The 20,549-nt window shown below is 32.6% G+C and overlaps 3 protein-coding genes across 6 annotated transcripts; 2 read left to right on the top strand and 1 right to left on the bottom strand.

Annotated features, from left to right (window-relative positions):
- LOC110640528 (dihydrolipoyllysine-residue acetyltransferase component 5 of pyruvate dehydrogenase complex, chloroplastic) lies at positions 1-3,933 on the bottom strand. Its single transcript, XM_058131349.1, is given in 6 exon segments — positions 1-403; positions 481-560; positions 663-737; positions 2,124-2,153; positions 2,156-2,330; positions 2,764-3,933. Coding segments are annotated over 6 exon segments (1,320 nt in total). The 5' UTR covers positions 3,619-3,933; the 3' UTR covers positions 1-298.
- Positions 3,934-6,220: 2,287 nt separating this feature from the next.
- Positions 6,221-11,093, top strand: LOC110640512 (uncharacterized). 3 transcript variants are annotated; one of them, XR_002492119.2, is made up of 7 exons: positions 6,221-6,807; positions 7,776-7,943; positions 8,589-8,823; positions 9,242-9,464; positions 9,641-9,795; positions 9,936-10,131; positions 10,633-11,093. XR_002492119.2 is itself a non-coding variant. In XM_021791836.2 (6 exons), exons 1-5 carry the CDS (start codon positions 6,412-6,414, stop codon positions 9,774-9,776), a joined length of 1,158 nt encoding a protein of 385 aa, XP_021647528.1. In that variant the 5' UTR covers positions 6,221-6,411; the 3' UTR covers positions 9,777-9,795; positions 10,633-11,093. The 3 variants fall into 3 exon arrangements, 1 of the variants encoding a protein (XP_021647528.1); XR_002492118.2 differs by having other exon boundaries at positions 6,222-6,807; positions 10,061-10,131; XM_021791836.2 differs by lacking the exon at positions 9,936-10,131.
- A 764-nt stretch (positions 11,094-11,857) lies between these two features.
- LOC110640529 (tetratricopeptide repeat domain-containing protein PYG7, chloroplastic) lies at positions 11,858-18,145 on the top strand. 2 transcript variants are annotated; one of them, XM_021791855.2, is made up of 6 exons: positions 11,858-12,125; positions 12,771-12,857; positions 14,506-14,557; positions 15,778-16,070; positions 16,399-16,545; positions 17,653-18,145. In XM_021791855.2, the coding sequence occupies exons 1-6, from the start codon at positions 11,985-11,987 to the stop codon at positions 17,932-17,934; spliced, it is 1,002 nt and encodes a 333-aa protein (XP_021647547.1). In that variant the 5' UTR covers positions 11,858-11,984; the 3' UTR covers positions 17,935-18,145. The 2 variants fall into 2 exon arrangements, with proteins under 2 accessions (XP_021647547.1, XP_021647548.1); XM_021791856.2 differs by having other exon boundaries at positions 11,980-12,125; positions 14,502-14,557.
- Positions 18,146-20,549: the final 2,404 nt, after the last annotated feature.

Here is a 20,549-nt window from a genome sequence, read left to right as displayed (position 1 = left end):
TTAACGACCAAAAATGATCACCAAGAAGACATTGAAAGGGCCATTTTTATGGGATCATTGAAGTACAAAAAATTGTTAAGTTTGAAACATAAATAAACATTGCCCTTCAAAATTCTGCTCCTGTTCCATGTAGAAATTTGAACAGAGTGATTTAGCTCCTGCAGTTTTCAGCATGAGTCTCCTCAGTAAATATCAAGGATTGATGAAGGAAATGAGAATTGAGAACATACAAAAAGGTCAGGGAAATGTGACAGATGTAAAGAAAAGGCCTCGTTTAGTGACGGCTGATGGGTGTGGACTAGAAAGTAAGATCTTTGGGCTCCTCAATAATCTTTGCCAAGGTTTGCAAGAAGGAAGCCAGATCAGCACCATAGATTACTCGATGATCTGCTGTAACATTTACCTACATACACAGCAGTGTAAAAATTATATACCAAATCTAACCACTTGTGACACAAATAACCTTTAAAGAAAACACACCTGCATCTGGTTCTTCATGCCGATACAACCATCCTTGGTGGCCACAACAGATGGCTGAGATGCACCAACAGCCATGATTGCTCCCCGCATCAATCCAAATAAATAAAAACTGACAAGGAAAAGAGCAGCATCTAAAACTTTATTGCCCTCATGAGGATTTTTTTATGTTCAAGTGAAAACACTCACAGTTCCAGGAGGCAGAATGGCATCAAACCGATCCACACCAAACATTCCAAGGTTGGAAAGTGTGAAAGTACCTGCCAGCCAGGAAAAAAGGAACAAGCATAAGGGGAAAATACCATGCATAAGTCATTAAGCATACACCTAACCCAATTGATTCTTGAATGTTGAACAAGAACCAAAGAGCAGAAATGGCCATGAATTTCAGAGAAATGCCACCAATAAATTATCACAAGTTGCAGCAGATCCTATCAGTCATCTAACTAAATGGGTCAATACAATCAAGATTCAGGCAGAATTTTGTAGTCACAAGTCTCAAAACAGAATTAATATCTCCACACAGTCATCTATCTTCACTTGCAATGATAAATAACATTGCCATAAATCTGGTAGCAGGACATCATATACCTAAACAGTCATGAATGAATGCAACTAGAAGTTCGTTAATAGCAGGGAAGGGAGCTTGCATGTTAACTTAGAATTTTTTTTTTTAGCGAGGTTTGACCATAAAATAGGAAACAAGGTCTATGGAGATGGTCAGAGCAATAATGCAGAATAAAATTGCCATGAATCTGGTAGCGGGATGTCATATATCTAAAGATTATATGAATAAATGATTCTAGCAGTTCGTTAATACCAGAGAAGGGAACTTGCACAAGAATAACAAATCAGAACTTGAGTTTAAGGAAATCAAAATTGAAGAAAATTAGAAGCCCATCTCAATGGGACCATGTCTAAGTGAGAAATAAAATTGCAAGATCAAAGCATAGCTATGACAACTGCAAAACTATAACCAACATCACCATTCACAGTTCCGGAAAACAACAAAATCAATCTCAAGTTTGGGAAACCCAATGAAGAAAACGCAATCATAATACTATGAAAAGTTTGATGCTTGACTACACCATGATCCTCCACTAAATTTTTAAAACCACATGGCCATCACAGCTATGCTTCATGTGCCCACACAGACCCCAATGCTCTTCCATCCTTTCAAAATTTCAGTTATGCAAATTGAGTTATAGGATTGGAGTGAGGCTAAAAGGGCTAATCTAGAACCTTTAAGTATGATAAACATGCCAAGCTGCACAATGGGACTCGAGCCTTAGCCATATTCATGAAATTGCTAATAGTTACTCATATAGGACATGGCATTTGCAATGCAAGACAACAGTCTAGCGTTAAGAACCAATAATGCAAAACCCACCGTGCCTAGGCCTGTTTTGGGCTCAATGCTTTGACATAAAATAAATGCATAAACATGGACAGACTACAGGGCCGATATATGATATCCTAGCATTCAATGATCCAAGATGCAGGGATCATAAATTTGCAAGAAAGAATGCATAGGCAGATTTTGAATATCTTTCATACAGGAGCAAAGAATATATTCAGAATCAGATTTATTAGTAAGTATAACAAATATATCTTGCATGGTTTAATAATAATCATGCAAACATTACCTATATTGTATTCATGAGGTTGCAGCTGCCAAGCACTGGCGTAATCAAACCACCATCCATGGCCACAGCAACTGCAATGTTGATGCTACTATTATATGCAAAGCTATTACCATCTCTACAACTGGAATTTATAACGGGATGCTTAACCAAAGCAAGGGCTGTAGCCTTTGCAAGCAAAGCTGTCATGGTCACTCCCTTAGACTTGATCTGATCACACCAAAAGGGAGAAATGACACTAAGGTTGAATAAGTGAATTCAACAAGAAAAAATCTATTAAACATCCAGTGAACCCCACATTTTATATTGTTTCACTGTTCTTCAAGCATGATGGCACCTTCCTCTGAAAAGCACCAAGCACATTGCTAAAGAATGACATACGTGAACATAGCATCAACATGTATAGTGGTCTAATCATGTACTTAAAATGCAAATATGAAAAATTTTATTTAGATTCTAAGTGAAAAAACTATCAATTTATCAATTACCAGTCCATGCAAACTATTAATCTCAATCATTTCAACTTCCTTGGTAAGCCTAATTGCTAAAATATTTCTTAGAGGGAACTGATCAATATCACTTTTTGCAAAAAATTTTACAGTCTAAGCATACAAAATTTATGATGATCCCAAATAATTTATACCTTCTTGTAAAGAGCATCAAGTGCATTGGTAGTAATAGTGTAGCCAACTCTAAAAGTAGGAACTGCCAAACTCTCCACCATATTCCTTCTAACTGCACCCTGCATTGTCGTAAATGGCACCACCGTCCCCAACACAATCCCAGTTGGCGGAGTTACAGTTGATCCCACCTTAGGCGTAGCAGGAGCCAAGCTAGCAGCGGCGGCAGCCTCAACATCCTTAGCCACAATTCTACCCATAGGTCCACTCCCTACGACTCTCTCCAACTCCATCTTCAACTCCTTCGCTAGCTTCTTCGCATACGGTGATGCTACCACCCTTTTCCCTCCCTCTGATGCTGGGTGCACCGCAGACGCCACAGCAGCTGCCACTTTTGGAATTGCAGGTCCAGCAGGCTGCGCAATCTTGTCCGGCTGCGGCGGTTCCGGAGTATTGCCACTGGTAGAAGCCGGCTCAACAGCTGATGATGACGACGGCGACGAGGATGCTTTGGACCTGGCCTCCGCAATTTCCTCCTGAGTCTCAGCCAACAAGGCAATAGCAGAACCCACGGAGGCAACTCCACCTTCCTCAACCATGATAGCAGCCAAGCAACCATCATAGAAAGTCTCAACATCCATGTCAGCCTTATCAGACTCAACAACGACAACACTTTCACCCTTGGAAAGCTTGTCTCCTTCTGATTTGACCCAAGAAACAATCTTTCCCTCAGTCATGGTGGAGCTCAATGCAGGCATGAAAATCTCCCGGATCTTGGCCTGCACCTGGGTCGTCCTGGCACGGTTAGTAGAAATGGGTTTGGGGGAGCTCCGGCCAATAGAAGAGGGAAGGAAGGTGGTCTTGAGAAGTTGAGCCATTTGGGATTTGGAAGCGGTAATGGCAGAGACAGAGAGCGAAAGTTGGGTTGATAATTGATACTTGAGAACAGTGGGAGATGGGGGTGGCGGGATTTAAGGGGGGTTTTGTGTATTGATTAGAAGGGAGTTCTTGGAAACATCGAAGGAGCGCGGAGGTCTCAACCACCATAACGGTGAGTGAGAGAAGAAGATTGATGGGTTTGGCTTGGGTTTGATGTTTTGCTGCTTTTTGTTCTGCAGTGCCTGAACTGCAGGGCCATTTCTGCGTTCAACCGTACAATTTTGGGCTTTTCCTCCTGCCTCGTAATATATAATATAATTATAATTATAATTATATTTTTTTATTAATAATGTGTAGATTATCAATCACAATTTTTTTTTACTAATAATACAATAACTTAATTAAAATATATTTTTTTACTTTTGATAATTAACTCTAACTCACCGATTTCTAAATTGTGAGCCGCGAATTCAGTTCTTAAAATAAAAACAATTAAAAAAATTATTTAGAATCTTTAAATTTTAATTTATATTAATAAATAATATTTTTAAATTAATTTTTTCAAAGAAATTTTAAATTAAGTATCTACAATGCCAAATAAAAAGCCTTAGCATAGGATGAGAGGATCTCAACATCTCGTAGAGCCCATGAAATTGAAATTATTTTATAATGGGAAGACTCTCTCTAGATTCTAGAGAGAGAAATCTCTCTCATTTTCTTCATCTTCTGTGCTATTACAGCTTTTTTCTTGTCAATATTACAAGCTCTCTTGCCTCGTTTGAACAAGGGATGGCTTTCCCCTAGTCCCAGAGAGTGTCTCCAATTTCAATCTCTAAATAGTTTTCCTTTATTGAATTTTGTTGAGTTTTGTTGCAAGTCGATTACTCTATGGGAAGGGCTGTTGATCTGGACCTGCGTGTCTCCACTGCGCCTCTAGAAGCTGCTCTCTAAGTTATGTTTCTGGGTTGCTCTATTCTGGAAGCTCGACTTGCGGGAGGGTTTGAGAATGGTGCTCTTATGGGTTTAGGCTTTTCGATGATTGTTCTTCAGTGTTTTGAAACCAAAATTTACTTTGGGATAGACAAAGTTATAGACTTTTCTATTAGGTATGTTCCCGTTTCAGTCCCAAACTTAATCTATGAGCAATCTCAGTTCCATACTCAAAATCTATGAGCAATTACAGGTAAACAACATCAACCCATATGAAAAAACAACAAATCTCAACAAAATAGAATAAAATATAAGAAATAAATCTGAGATAAAATAGATACTTATAATCTCAACAAAGGAAACACCAACAAAACCAAAGATCTCGCTAACCAAACACCAAATACGAACAGATTCTTGAACATCAAAATGGGTTTGAGTCTCTTGAACATCAAAATATAGCACACTCATCCTACACGCCAAGCTCTTACTAGCCAAAGACCTCGCTGATGCACTCATGCACATCTACCAGCAATCCCCAAATGGGCTTGTGTCGTGAGTCTTGGTTTGAGGGAAGAGGCGTGAAGACGAGGGAGATGCAGGTGGCGATGTCGAAGGAGAAGAAAAATGATGAAATTAAGGAGCCTAGTCATAGATTCTGTGTTAAGCCAGTGAGGAGCGTGAAGAAGAAATTTATGAGCACAAGAAGAACAGAATAAGAAGAGGAGGAGGAAGACCAGCAAATATGCAGTTGCGAAAGAGAAGGCAACGTAAGTGCTAAGGGGGAAGTAGTCGGAGCACAAGGGCCCCAATAAAAGAAAAAACTGTTAAGGAGCGCTATATATTGCTGCGCAAAGCAGAGCGACGCACATTGGAGATTCGGTTTGTTTTTTTTATGATGGAAATAATCGAATCAAACCCAATAACTAATTTTATTAAAAATTTAATTAAATAAAATTAGAGAGGGTAACGGGTAAGAAATTTATAAAAATTATTTTATTTAAATTTAAATTTAAATTTTATTAATATTTTTAAAATTTAAATTTATTTTAAATTTAATTAAAATTTATTTTTAATTATTTAAATTCATTTTAAATTTGATTATGATTATTTAATAAATATTTAAAATTATTTAATTTTATATATTTTAATTAATAATTAATATAAAAATAATTTTTATTAATAATTTATATTTTAAAAATTTAATAATTTTATTAACTATTTTAATTTTATTTTATATAAAATAATATATATATAAATTTATAAATATTATCATAAAAAATACATATTTTATATTTAATTAAATATTTATATAAACAAATTTATAAAATGAATATCCAACGATAAAAATTTAAATTTAACTCAAATTTCTCACAAATATTAAATTTTAAATTTCAACTTATTCTAAACTCAATTATATATTATTAAAATCCTTTTTATTAAAATCCTTTCTATTAAAATTCAACAAATTGAGTAACTATAAAAATTTGAGCTCTTGCTATCTCTAAATTATTAAACCGTGTTCAGTTTTCGGTTATCAACCCATTTTCGCTCACCTCCAGGACCAGTTAGCTTTTTGGTTATTATTGTATTTGGGCGTAATGCTTGTTTTGTAGTCCTGTGCACATGGCCAAGGGCCCGATTCAGAAGAGAAGTCATCTAGAAAAAAAAAAAAAAAAAATTGGACCGTTGGATTTAGCTCAAATCGATTCAAAACTGAACCTAAATTACAATCTTAGGATTCACGATTTCGATTCTGAGTTGGCTCGAATCAGAACCGGCTCGGTAGCGATATATATATCTATATGAAATGATGTTGGATATAATTTCTCAAACTTAAAGCGAGTCTAAACAAGAAACGCCAGATGTTGAAGATGGTCGAAGCTGCAATGGTCACCCAAGTCCACGTAAAGCCCCCTCTCTCCACGACCCCATATGTTTGCATTTCAACAGGAAATCTAAGAAGGAAGACAAGGGGAACGAAATTAGCAAAGTCATGTAAAGCTTGGAAGCTTATTGCTGCTGCTTCCGCTTCGTCTTCGTCTTCTTCTGGGTCTTTTAATCGAACAGTTGGTGAACAATTGTTTCGTGGAAATGAAATTAGCGGAAATAAAAAAGAGAGGAGTAAAAGCAAGAAAAGGGTGTTTTTCTTGGATGTCAATCCTCTTTGTTATGCTGGAAGCACACCGAGCTTGGACTTTTTTGGTTACTGGATTTCTCTTTTCTTCTCTCAAGTCAGCCTTAGCGACCCTGTTATTGCTGTAAACTCTCTATCTCCATGTTTAGGTTTTGATATTGCTGATTTTTCATGAATTTAATGCAGTTGGGTTGCTTGATTTTATTTGTTGATTTCTGATGTTGCTGTGTTTGCAAGTTAATGTGAGAATATTCTTAATTGGCTTTGAAGGAATAGCAGTGCTTATTTATGTAGCATAGCTTTGTTTATGATTGTGTGCAAGTAGAGGCTATGTTATAGTTATTTCATTTAGTGGAAGGATGATATTGGCTGGCTGAAGTTATTTAAGCAATTTAATGATAATTTTTTTTTCTATATGAAAGGTTTTGAACAATGTACCTTTTTTGTTTTAATTATGTGTTGGAGAAGGACATGGTATTTAATGACCCTGTATTCAAAATTGCCAAGTTTGCAATACTTGTATTGATAAAATTCCTGGAGATTCTAAGGAAACTGTTACTGATTGTATGGTTTGCAATCTCTGAAGGCAGAGACATGTAGTCATTGACCTTTCAGTGGCTGCATATTTTAGATATTGACAAATACTTCTGTGTAGGATTCATATTAATCTAATGTTCAAGCATTGGAGATGGATTAGTGGCTTCTTCCTTTTCTTAACGACTAGATTGGGGGGAGGTTCCTTATATAATTGTAGAAATTGGATTCTTTTCCTCTCTTTCTTTTTTTGACATTCTAAGTGGCCTTTTGTTGTGTTAAGTCTGCCAGATCTCTAATACCCGTATTAAGGGAAGAATATGTTGTGGTCCAAAATATAATATATATGCTAATTCCATGCTACTTCCCACATTGCCAAGAACAACTACTTGAATTATTCAGGCTGGTCCTGTATTTTGAACACCAATTACTTGAACTATATTCTTGAATATATTTTTTATCATTCTGTTGTATTTGAATGATTATTTGGTTAATCATGCTCTCTTTCTCTTTATGTATAGAATATTTGAGCTTAGAAATTTTTGTGATGTTCATCAGGTTCTTGATGGAGAAGGGGGTAGTGAGCACCGCAGACAGCTGTTGCCTTCATATAAAGCACATAGGAGAAAATTCTTAAGCCAATTATCAGCTTGTCACAAATTTTCAATGGATCATGTTCGAAGGTCTCAAGTTGTCATTGATGTTCTAAGAAAATGCAATGTTCCAGTGAGTGAACTTTCTTTGATCCTAATTTGTGATCATTTAAATTTACATGCTCTCAAAATTCTATTTTTGGGAAGCTTTCTGTATTTTATAGTTGTATACTTTTCAAATACTTATATTTTCTCCTCGATTATTGCTTGAGTAGAAAAGCATCTAGATAGTAACTTCTGTACTTTCTAGTCTACAGGCACTATTTTTGTCGGTAATGAGTAACATTTTAGATCCTGGACTGTAAACTTACTAAATGAAAGTAGCACACACCTAGTAAAATTTTTCCATTAATGGTTGAGTTTTTGGTAGGATCAGACAATGACCACAGATTTTGATGCAAAGGATTTCATTAATTTATCATTGACAAACCTGGAAAGAAAAGAAAAAATAAAATGAAAATGGATGAAATCTGTTGTTCCGAAATGGATATGATTCTACATTATGCCAGAAATTAGTTCATTTGTAATTTTATTAGGATTCTTGATAATTCAATTTCTACCATTATCATGCCATCATCATTGGAAAAGTTAGAGCTTATGTCAGTCAATCTTTTGTACTAAGCAATTTATGAACCTCCCCAGGATTATTTTTCATAACTGTTTGACAACATCTATCTTTTATTTGTTAGTCTGCTTATAAAAATACGAATTCATGCAGGTTGTAAAAATGGAAGGCCATGAAGCAGATGACGTGGTCGCGACACTTGTAGGACAAGTCTTACAAAGAGGATATAGGGTGGTTATTGCCTCGCCGGATAAAGATTTCAAGCAGTTGATTTCTGAAGATGTGCAGATTGTTTTGCCTGTTACAGAGCTAAAACGGTGGTCCTTTTACACCGTGAAGCACTATAATGCTCAATATAATTGTGATCCATGCTCTGATCTGAGTTTTAGTAAGTTTGAGAAAGGTGTTTTTATATGTTACATTATGGATTTGTCATATAATTTACTGTACTTCTACATGTGTATATTATGAAATGCTGTGGTTCAAACCAATTGCCAATTAATATAGGATGGTTATAAAAAAGGATCCTTCAGAACTGCCAGAAGTATGTACAATTTAGTGATTTATACATTAGTTTCACTTTATATATATGTTGAAAAGAATACAAACAAATAATTTTGTTAAGACCAAGAAAAAAAAAAGGAAAAGGAGCCTTAAAAAGTAAGATTTCACGACATAGATGAAATGACCACTAGGTTTAGTGGGGGAGACTCTTTATTTGGCCTTTATTAAAAACTGTTCTTAGTTTTTCGACATGAATAACTAACAATGCATCTCAAGTTTACGTTGGATCTTTAATTGTATAGGATGTATTATGGGTGATGAGGTTGATGGCGTTCCTGGGATACAAAACATGGCTCCTGGGTTTGGTCGAAAGACTGCTTTAAAGCTTTTGAAAAAACACGGTTCATTGGAAAATTTGCTAAATGCGGCAGCAGTAAGAACTGTGGGCAAACAATATGCACAAGATGCCCTCACAAAACATGCTGATTTTTTGCGCAGGAATTATGAGGTTCTGGCACTGAAGAGGTAACTTGTTTCCATTTTTCCATTAGAAAATAAAGAAGTAATTTTCTTATCCTTCTTTGGTAGGCTAGATAAAGTGTTACCCAATGGATCACATAAATTTGGATTTATCTGGTTCCTCTCCCTTTATCTTTTATTACGTTTTGTTGTTGATGTCTGTGGATCACACTGTTATACAGGGATGTTGATGTTCATCTTCAGGAGGAATGGTTGATTGAAAGAGATAGATGCAATGATTCCATTATCCTGTCTAACTTCCTCAAGGTGTTGGAAGAAAACAAAATGCCCTTTCAGCAAAAGAGATCTCATTCTTGAAGTGGTTAAGGCCCCAACGGTAAGCTTTGAATTTCTCAATACAATTATGTGAAGATTAAAATAGTCAAAATGACTTCCTTACTACTCCTAATCTTTATGAAGATAATTCTGCATCCTTGATTTCGCTTTAACAATAACAATCTAAAATAAACTTATCAGGTGGGGCTCTGTTGCTAGTCTTATTGGTTTTTGGCTTGGCTACATTACATGGTTCTCATTCCATTTTTACATATGGTTTATTTGAAGAACCCTGCTATCTGACAACCATTGCATTCCCTTGGCAGAGGAGAGTTTATATATGCTAAGAAATGTTATTTTCCCTGGACCAGAAAAGTATGGGCATAAAATTGATAAGGTACACTATGCTCATTCATATATATATCGATTCAAGAATTCCATTATTAATAGCAAACAACGAATTGTCAAAAAGTGCATATTGAATTTTAAACTAATCTGCATACAGATGAGTTTTGATCTTGTTACCTGATATTTAACTTGATTTATCCTATGGTTCTTCATCTCTTATTGGTAGATCAATATTGTCACTTTAATCACAGATAACTCTTAAAATATTAAAATCTTTAAAGTTATTTTTGTTGTAAGAAAAGAACTATTGTTAAATTTAACCTTCATGCGGCAAAAACTATAACATATGGTATAGGCAACATGATTGTCTATACTAGCTCTTAGACTGTCTCCTTTCCATGGAGTTATTGCCAGGGTAGTGGCATTTTTTTTCCCAAATTGAAAATTAGAAACAAGTGAAAAAAAGAAAGTCCAACTTGCTACTGATATGTGTACAATGCTTGAATCCAACTGTCACAAATCTTATTTCAGTTAGATATAATATCTCCAGGTGGTGAAGAGTGAGCTGGGAAATGAAGAATGTAGAACTGTACAGTGAATACCACTTCTTTGATCTATGAGCTGTAGCAGCATTGGAAGTTAATGTCTAGTGAAGCTGATATTGGAACCAATTTTCAGGTTATAATTTCCAAAGATGGGTAACTGTGGAGAGCTTAGATAGAACTTTTGTTTCTGGTTACAATTTGCTAGAGGGAATTGTAATTTTTTATCACTGTGAAATAGTCGCTGGTTGTAATTTATAATGGTTATGGATCTGCTAAAGCTCCAGAGTGAACACAGCATTTTTGGATGGAGAATGTTCCAAGTGCTGCTGTATACTGCACTTTCACTTCTGTTGTTGAAGATGCAGTAGTTACAATTTTGTGCAACATCTGATAACCTCCACAATTGTGTATGCCTCTAGGCAAATCTTGTTCAGTGATTTGGGCTCACTAGCCTGAACTTGTGCCAGGGCACTGTAGGGTTCGTTTTTCTTCTTCCTCTTCTTCTTCTTCGAGGGCACATTGCAATGGTTGGCTCCGTTAATGATACTTATTAGGTTTGGTTTAACCTTATTGTTGGAAGAAAATAATTTTTTAAAATACATTAATTAAAGAATATTAAAAAATAATTTAAAATTAAATTTAGTAAATTTTAATCATAAAAATATTAAAATAATAAAATAATTCTCTTTAAATTATTTTTTTTCAATAGTAAATTTTTTTTTTCTTGAAAAGTAATTTTGACCAATGTACAATGGATGAATAGGTTTTGTTTGATTCATAGATTGCATGAAATGGAATTTAGCTCAAATTTAAATGATGAATATCGATTTAGGGGATTACAATTTTAAATTTTTTTATTAATTTTTTAAATGTGTAATAATTATTATATAAAATAAAATTTTTGAAATTATTATAATATTCAACAATTAATTAGATTGGGTATATGAATTTTTATTGTCATTCATCAATAAATCAATCAAAAACTCAGAAAAATACAAAACAAAAATATAAAAAATGTTATCCTTTCTGAACAATTAGGTCAAATTGTTTAAAATATTAATAATACACACTTTGTTTTAAATCTCATCAATAATAATAATAAAGTAATTAGCTATTTATTAAGGGAAGAGAGGAAAACAAACGCGCCCTTATCTATAGTTTCCTTATCAGTTTGTCTCCATATAGCACTACGAGGTACGAAGGTATAACCTTTATCTTCAACCGATGCGCATTAAAAAAAAAAAAAAAAAAAAAAAGCCCTTAAAATTCACTCTAACATTACGCAAATTGCTATAACTGCTGTTTATGACTGAAGAAGCTAATTCTCTTCTTGTTCACATACCAATTCAGAAGAAAAATGCTTCTTCAAACAACCACCTTCTCATCTCTTCCTCCACAAAGCCGCCACCACCATCACCACTTCCTTTCTCAATCTCCTGCTTTTGCTCTTCTCCCACTTGGGTCTCTTAAGTTCAGGTCCTATAGCCATTTTTCTCAGGTGGAGTGCAATTATTCTGGGTTTATTTTATGAATTTTCTTTTTCTTTATTTTCTTTTTGCCTAATCTCAATTGTGGCTTCTATTACGAATTTGGAGTTTTTTTCCCCCTTTTTTTTTTTTTCCTGAAGTTAGATGCTCAATGTTTGATTTTAAGGAAGAATATTCATGGGTTGGTCATGTTCCTTTTTGGTGCTTAGACTTGCCATTTTTTGTTGTTTTCCTTGGTGTTTCGAAGGCTTTGATACATACTCAATATGGGAGCTTAGTAACTTGGTTTCTTCATGTGAATGGGTGTTTGAAAATATAGTGTTTTGTGTTGGGTATTTCGAATTTTATAAATTTAGTGGAAGAACATTGTGCTTCGTGCATGTAGCATTCAGCTACTTGTTATGTATTCCCATGTCAATAGCATCAAAAAATTCTGTGATCCATGAACCCACGTGTGAAATTTTCCTCTTTTGGAGTATCTGTCATCGCTTGTGACGTTGCCTGCTAATTTTTCTCAAGTATTCTTCTTTAATGTGTCTTGCAAAAACGGATGAACATATATACTATGCCTTTTCTTCCTCATTTCATCAATTTTGTTCTTTATTGCTTAGTTTGCCATATCCTTTGTTGCTCTTAATCCTTATTTCAACTTCCAGGTCCTTTTTCAGCGCTGTAGTTCACCAGACTTGACAACGTTTAGACCAGGCCATGGGTTGAATGTCAGAAAATATCTCAATTTACTGGTATGTGTTCTAACTTCTAACAATCTCTGTGCTTCAATGTTCACAACTTTTGTTATGAAAGGATAGAATTGTTGATGAAACTTTGTTATGTGAAATGCAAAATACGTACGCAGGGTGTCATTACTTCTTTTTCGAAGTTTTCTGACTTCCAAGTCTCTTTGCCCCATATGTTCTCTTTGTTGCAATGTCCTCAACAACTTACTATCTACTCTTTTTACCTCCATTGTCTTTATTTAATCAATACTTATGCTTGCTTTAACACTGTTGATGTTGAGGCATGTACTTCTAGATAAAGTATGTCATTGCAGACTCTTATCTCTTTCTTAGACAAGTTTTGACTTTTGAGAACTAATATTCGGCTGATCTCAATCGTGGTTTCAAACCGCAGTCGCAGTTGCGGTTGCGGATAACGAAAACAGGCCTATAACGGCTTAAACCTAACGGTAGCGACCTGATGCTATGCAAATTTTTTTTGAAAAATTTGCTTGGTAAGTACAAGTAAAACTAAGATACACAACTATATAGTAAGCATAATACATCAAATAAAGATATTAAATAGTAGAGACAAGAAAAAGGGCACCAAAGTACTGTGCACATGTGAAAAAATAGCAAAGAAATCTTCAAAGTAACAGCCGCTACCATTATTTAACGGTTGGTAACAGCCGTTACCCTTATGTAATGACCATAATGGCCGTTACACCTGCAAGTACCTGTTTGCTTGTAAATCATGGCCTCACTGGTAACAGCCCCTTTCAAAACCTGTAAATAACGGCCCATTATTTGAAACCATGATCTCAATGCCTAAATGAACTGATGATCAACGCAAACTTAAAAAGAAGACGGAACCCTCTTTAGATTTCTTTTAAGCCTTCTCTCTTTAAAATTTTCTGGGTTTGTCTCATTCATCTACACATTTTTTTCCCATCAGTATCTGACATCTACATTTTTATTTTTTGCTTACTGAAAGAAATCTTTTGGTTGTGTCAAGGGACAAATCACAGTCAATGTTAGGTGTCAAGTGAGGTTTGTCATGAGGGTTTTATATTTGTTAGCAAATGAAATTGTATGTGGGAGTGATTAGAGAGAATTAGGGACTATGCAAAAATTTTATCCTTTATTTGGAATGTAGAATTTTATAAGAATTCAATTCAATTGATATCTTTTTGGCTAATTCTCATTTTGGAATGAAAGAATTTAATTCTTTTTAACTTAAAAAATTTTTCATTTAAAAAAAAAATAGAATTCATGCATGATTGTGTAAAAATTCTTTTCTTACAAATGATTTATTTCAAATGAACCCTTATTGTTTCTTTTGTATGAGTATCCCTACTGCATGCTATTCTAACTTGTTTCAGTGAAGTTGTCTATTGTGGCAAACATGTGAGTATTATGCGGCCAATATCACAGTATGTCAGGATGGACAACAATTGGTTTTGCAATTTTACATGATATATAGGACTGGCAGTCAGAGACTTTGTTTCCAAAGAACCAGTTATACTGTACTTTTCTTCTTTCTATGTCATCTTATCAATTTGCTAAATTTTTCTGTGTCTTTCTATATTGATTGTTTTGTTAATAAGGATCTACTTAATGAATGTGCTGTACATCTTTGGCTACTCATTTTGCATTCCATTGTTGATGAAGGCAGATACATCAAAAGGAATTGGCAATTGGATCCTATGACTCAACAAGATCTGAAAGTAATTTCCTATTCTGATATTGTACTTTCTATTTTCCTAATTTGATTTTCCTGGTTAATGTACTTGTATGTGTAGTTGTTGGTGGAGTTAGCAGATGCAACATGTTTGGTAGGTTAAAGTTTTTGGAGTTTGAAGTATCCTGTAGTCCTTATTGTGTATTGTTTTTGGTAAGTTGGTATTGACACAGTTGCATGGTCATTTGAAGTCTGTTGTAGTCTATGGATTATGGAAAATAGGCCATAAGTTAAAAGGTTAGGAATCAGGATCTGATTCCAATCATATTCCAATTTGAGTTATGTTTTCAGTTAATCGATTTAATAATGCAGTGTTGACATTTGAGATCTACTGATTGTAGTCACACCCTTTGTGTCAAACAATAAGTCAATGTGTGTGTATATATATATATTTATTTATTTATTTATTTATTTATTTATTAGATGCACATCTTTTGTTTATATTCATGTGTGTTGGTGTATTTTATGCCTGCAAAATTGCTGTAAATCATGGTTCTGCCAGGGAGAATTAGGCATTGATAATTTTCTCAATACAATAAATTGCCTGTTAGTGTAGATTCTTGTGTGTAGACTCTGAGCTCAGATTTAGGTCTTCTGCATTTGCTAGCTACAAAATTCTACCTACTGTTCCTATTTTAAGTATGCAACTGGACAATAAAGCTACAAATGTAAGCTGCTGTTGGAAGGATGATGATATTAATGATTGGCTATTTGATTGCATATTACCATTTTTACTTGCTTATTCTATCCTTCAGTTACTGCTTTCTGTGTCACTACATATTGTTTTCCAATTTTAAAGTTCTATAGAAAATTTAAAGTACCTGTTTCTGTTTTGTTTAATATTATTTGCAAATTCAATTCAAATGTTTGCTTAAATAAATTTTCAATTACATAATTGAGGAAGCGGTCAAATCATTGAATGTCTGAGGTAGGCTAAATTTTATAATATCTTAAAATTCCTCGTGAATTGGAAAATTGTTCAGAATTTGAATGCATCATGTTGGCATTACTCAATGAGAGATTCAGCATAACATTGTTCTTGGTTTATGTTAGCCACTTGGAAGATTATTCATTCTACTAATACTTCGCGATGAGTCAGGACAAAACTAGCAGCATCTTCTACCTTTTAGAAATGTCATTGGCCTTTACCTCCTAGATATTTTTGTTATATAAGGTATCTTTTTAAATTTCGGAATTGTGCTGTAGATTTCTCGAGGCACCTTTCAAATATCAAGGACAATGTGCACTTGAAAAGACTATTAATTTGGTTATCAACATTCTCATGTGGACAAATCTCATTGTTGATTTCTGCAAAAGTGGCACATGCACATGAAAATATCAGAGAAGATGTGCTTTATGATGTTGGGGAGTTATTTGAATTGGGAATCCAGCTCTCTTATCTGCTTTTGCTATTAGCTTTACTTGGGGTTGGAACGTTCTTTGTAATTCGTCAAGTCCTTGTACGTAGAGAGCTTGACCTTTCTGCCAAAGAATTGCAAGTAAGCACTTCTATGTTTATTCAATCCATTGTTCTGCTCTCAAAACAATGTATGTTCTTCCAATTTTGAGTGTTAGCATACCATCTTTGTGGGCATTTTTAGATCTTTGAGTGATGAGATCTGGTTATTTTGGAAAAATGAAAAATTCATTGGCTTCTCTCTCTCTCTCTCTCTCTCTCTCTCTCTCTCCCTCTTCCCCCTCCCCTGCTTCCCCTTCCCCTTCCTCTTCCTTGCTTTTATAAGTCATAACTGGTAGCATGTGCAGCTATCTATAATTTGTTGCTTAGTGTTCTTATTTTCTCATTGCCTTAGACCTTTGTAATCTCAGGAACAAGTGAGGAGCGGTGACGCTAGTGCAACTGAGCTGTTTGAACTTGGTGCTGTAATGCTGAGGAGGAAATTTTACCCTGCTGCTACTAAATTTTTGCTTCAGGCAATTGAGAAATGGGATGGTGATGATCAGGATCTTGCCCAGGTATCTTTCTACCTGTTTCTTCTGCATTTTGCAAACAAAGACAATGTGATTCCCTTGTGCTAACTGTATCTTGTTGCTCATTAATGCATGTATTGCCTTACAATGTGCCAAATAACTAAAAACTGCCGTGCTAATGGTTGGATAGTCATGGATCCTATGATGAACCAAATAGTTAATATTATAAAGATACCTTTACATGTTAGGTGTTTTGTTTTTTTAGTAATTGTAGAAAAGAACCATATTTATCTTTAATCTGTGTATATTATAATATAGGACAAAAAAACACACGATTGCATTCATGTATTTGACCATATTTCAAAAGAATGCAACATTTAGATTAAGATTTTGCGTTTGAATTGTAATCATATTTTGATTGACATATATTTAGTCATATACGCAAAGCTAGGGAATTGCTCGTGGTAATACACGTGACTATTAATAATTTTAATTTATATATATATATATATATATATATATATATAATTTTAATATATAAAAATAATGTAATGTTTTAAATTTTTTTTATTAATTATTTCAAATTTTATTTGTATTACTTTTATCTCTCAAACTTTTTAATAAAGATTTTATCGTAGAAATAATTAAAATCTATCTATGTATAATTAGATATAAATATATATAATTAATATATGTTAATATATTATAAGTTAACTTATAATAATGGCTATTTATTATAATATTAATGGAATAATTATTAAATAATTTATAACTTATATATAATAGAGAATGTCACATGACAATACAAAATACCACATGGTAATATTATAAAAGAGAATGCTACGTGACATTCTGTTGATAATACGTTCCTGCTTTATATATATATATATATATATATATATATATATATATATATATATATATATATCACACACATATATGTGAAAGAAGAGGGTGGCTTTGATTTAACAGTGAAGTTACTCCACCTGTGGCCCGGAAATCACGAGTTTAAGCCACATAAACAGTCTCTTTGCAAAACTCTCCACAGCCCACAAGAGTGTAATGCTTTGTGCATTAGATCACCCTTTATGTATATATGAAAGAAATAATATGACGATAGTATGGTTTTCGACCGGTCAAATAACCGTGCAGGTTTACAATGCCCTGGGTGTGAATTATGTTCGTGATGGTAAACTTGACAAAGGAATTGCCCAGTTTGAAACAGCAGTGAAGCTTCAACCTGGTTATGTTACAGCTTGGAACAACCTTGGTGATGCATATGAGAAGAAAAAAGATTTGAAATCTGCCCTCAAGGCATTTGAAGAAGTGCTACTTTTTGATCCTAACAATAAGGTGGCTCGGCCGAGGCGAGATGCATTGAAGGATCGTGTGCAAATGTACAAAGGAGTTCCTGTCAAATCCAAGGATAGATGATTTTGTTTTCATAAGATCATGATCATATTTTCTCTTTCATTTTTAATCATCCCGACCATGGAACTTGAGACTTACCTGTAAAAGAAGCTGCCTTTCTATTGTCTTTATAGCGATAAATCACAGCAATCAACTCTCTTAATGTGTGTTAACCATTTCAGCGTCTGGTTTGATTGTAGTATGCTTTTATCTATACAATTTAAGTTAAACTAAATTGAAATATTATGATTTCGTCGGTTTGAGTTTAGCAGAGCTTATATAAAAATAAGTTTAATAACAGTTAAATATAAATTTATTTCTTTATTATACTATTTTACATAAATTTCAATTTTAGATGTATTTTTTTAAATTAAATATTTATATGTAAAACTGATTAATTTATATATATAATTAAAATTAATTAAAATAATAAGCATGAGAATTTTAACATAAATACTTAATTTAAGGATTAATGGATGGATTTTTATATGAGTTGGAAATTCTAAAAATTTTATTTTTTGAAGGGGATATTATCATATTGGCCATTAAGTTGACGTTTTTTTTTTTTATTTTTTTTTTATGATAATGATATTTTTCAAGGACTTCACTTTGGGAGAGAATCTCTTTTCTTAATTCTGAAAAACCACTTTCCGTCAGTGCACGTGTCATTTTTCTCAACTCATAATCTCAACTTCATATCCATGTCCAATTATATGACTAGAGAATTTCATGATTTTGTATTGTTTCTAATTGATAATTGCATCTCGTGTGATAGCATTAAATCAAATAATTGTTAGAAAAATGATTACCATATAGAGGAGAATTATATAATAATAAAATGAACTAAGAAAAATAATTTTACAAGAAAATATTTTCAAATTAGCCAATTCTGTTTTTTTCTTTATTATTAATTTGATTTTAATTAAATTTAATAATATACATATATACTAAAAATATTAAAAAATTATTATTTAATTCTTTTATTTTAACAAAATTAATCTCTTGCTCTTTCAATTTTCAGAAAATTATTATTTAGTCTTTACATTTTAATAAAACTACTTATTTAATTTCTGTATTTTAAAAATACACTATTTAATTTATATATTTTACTTTCATTAAACTCTTTAATTCCTTAGTCAATGGATTTAATGTCAATTAAATTATTATTTTATTTTTCTATTTCAGTAAAATTAATTAGCTGATCTGTATTATAAAAAAATATTTTTATTGAGTCCATATATTTTAGAAATACTAATTAGTTGGGCTATAAATTTTTTTTAAATAGTTGAATAAAAATGAAAATTTTGCAATATAAAAACTAAATCTAAATTTGCATTTTTAAAAAAATTCAAATATTTTCATTTAATTTCTTATATATTATTTTTGTATTTTATCTATTAGAAAATTATTTCCTAAATTGATGCCTTGATTACTTAGAAATTTAAGAGAATTGATTAATCCTTTTGCACATATAGCTTTTACTATTTAATATGGAAAAAAAAAAAAGATAGGATGAGGGGGAAGGGTGTTAGTGTAGAAGGGAAGAAATATGGAAAGAGAAAAATAAAGGCACGAGAGTTAACGCAATTTAGGTATAAAAAATAATAAGAGTAACTAAAAATATTGAAAAATCACTATTTAATTGATTTATTTTGATAAGACTAATTATTTGCTCCTCTTATTTTAAAAAGGAGAAATTATTATTTAGTCAATATATTTTAATAAAACTAATTATTTAGTATTTATATTTTGAAAATTACACAATTTAGTTTATGTATTTTTCTTTCGTTAAACTCTTTGATCCTGTGGTTAATGGATTTAATATGAATCAAACTATTATTTAGTTCATTTATTTTGATGAAACTAATTAGTTGATTTGTATTATAAAAAATACTTTTATTAGTCCATCTATTTTAGTGAAACTAATTAGTCGGTCTGTATATTTTAAAAAATATTCTTAAATAAAAGTTAAAATTTTGCGATATGGACACTATATCTAATTTTGCATTTAAAAAAATATTGTTCAAATATTTTCATTTAATTTCCTATATATTATTTTTGTGTTTTCTCTAAGGAAACAATTTCCTAAATTATTGCCTTGATTACTTGGATATCGAATAGAACTTATTAATCTTTTTGTGTCTATAACTTGTATTGTTTTTTATGAAAAATTTAAAAAAAAAATAGAGATAGGATGAGGGGAGAAAGATGTGGGTGTAGAAAGAAAAAAATATGGGAAGAGAGAGAAATAAATGGAAAAGAGTCAAGATAGTTTGGGCATAAAAAATAGTAAGATGGACTAAAAATATTTAAAAATCACTATTTAATTTCTTTATTTTACCGAGACTAACTACTTGCTGCTCCTATTTTGAAAAGGAAAATTTATTATTTAGTCCCTACATTTTAATAAAACTAATTATTTGATTTTTATATTTTAAAAAATATACTTTTTAGTTTAAGTATTTTGCTTTCGTTAAACTCTTTAATCTCTTAATAAGTAGATTTAAGGCCAATAAAACTATTATTTAATTTTTCTATTTTGGTGAAATTAATTAGTCGATCAGTATTATAAAAAATACTTTTATTTAGTTCATCTATTTTAGTAAAACTAATTAATTGGTCTATATATTTTAAAAAAA

The sequence above is a fragment of the Hevea brasiliensis genome, chromosome 12, assembly GCF_030052815.1.
Source record: "Hevea brasiliensis isolate MT/VB/25A 57/8 chromosome 12, ASM3005281v1, whole genome shotgun sequence".
Classification (NCBI taxonomy): domain Eukaryota; kingdom Viridiplantae; phylum Streptophyta; class Magnoliopsida; order Malpighiales; family Euphorbiaceae; genus Hevea; species Hevea brasiliensis.
Note: the sequence above shows the minus strand (reverse complement) of the source record. Positions and strands in the feature narration are given on the sequence as shown.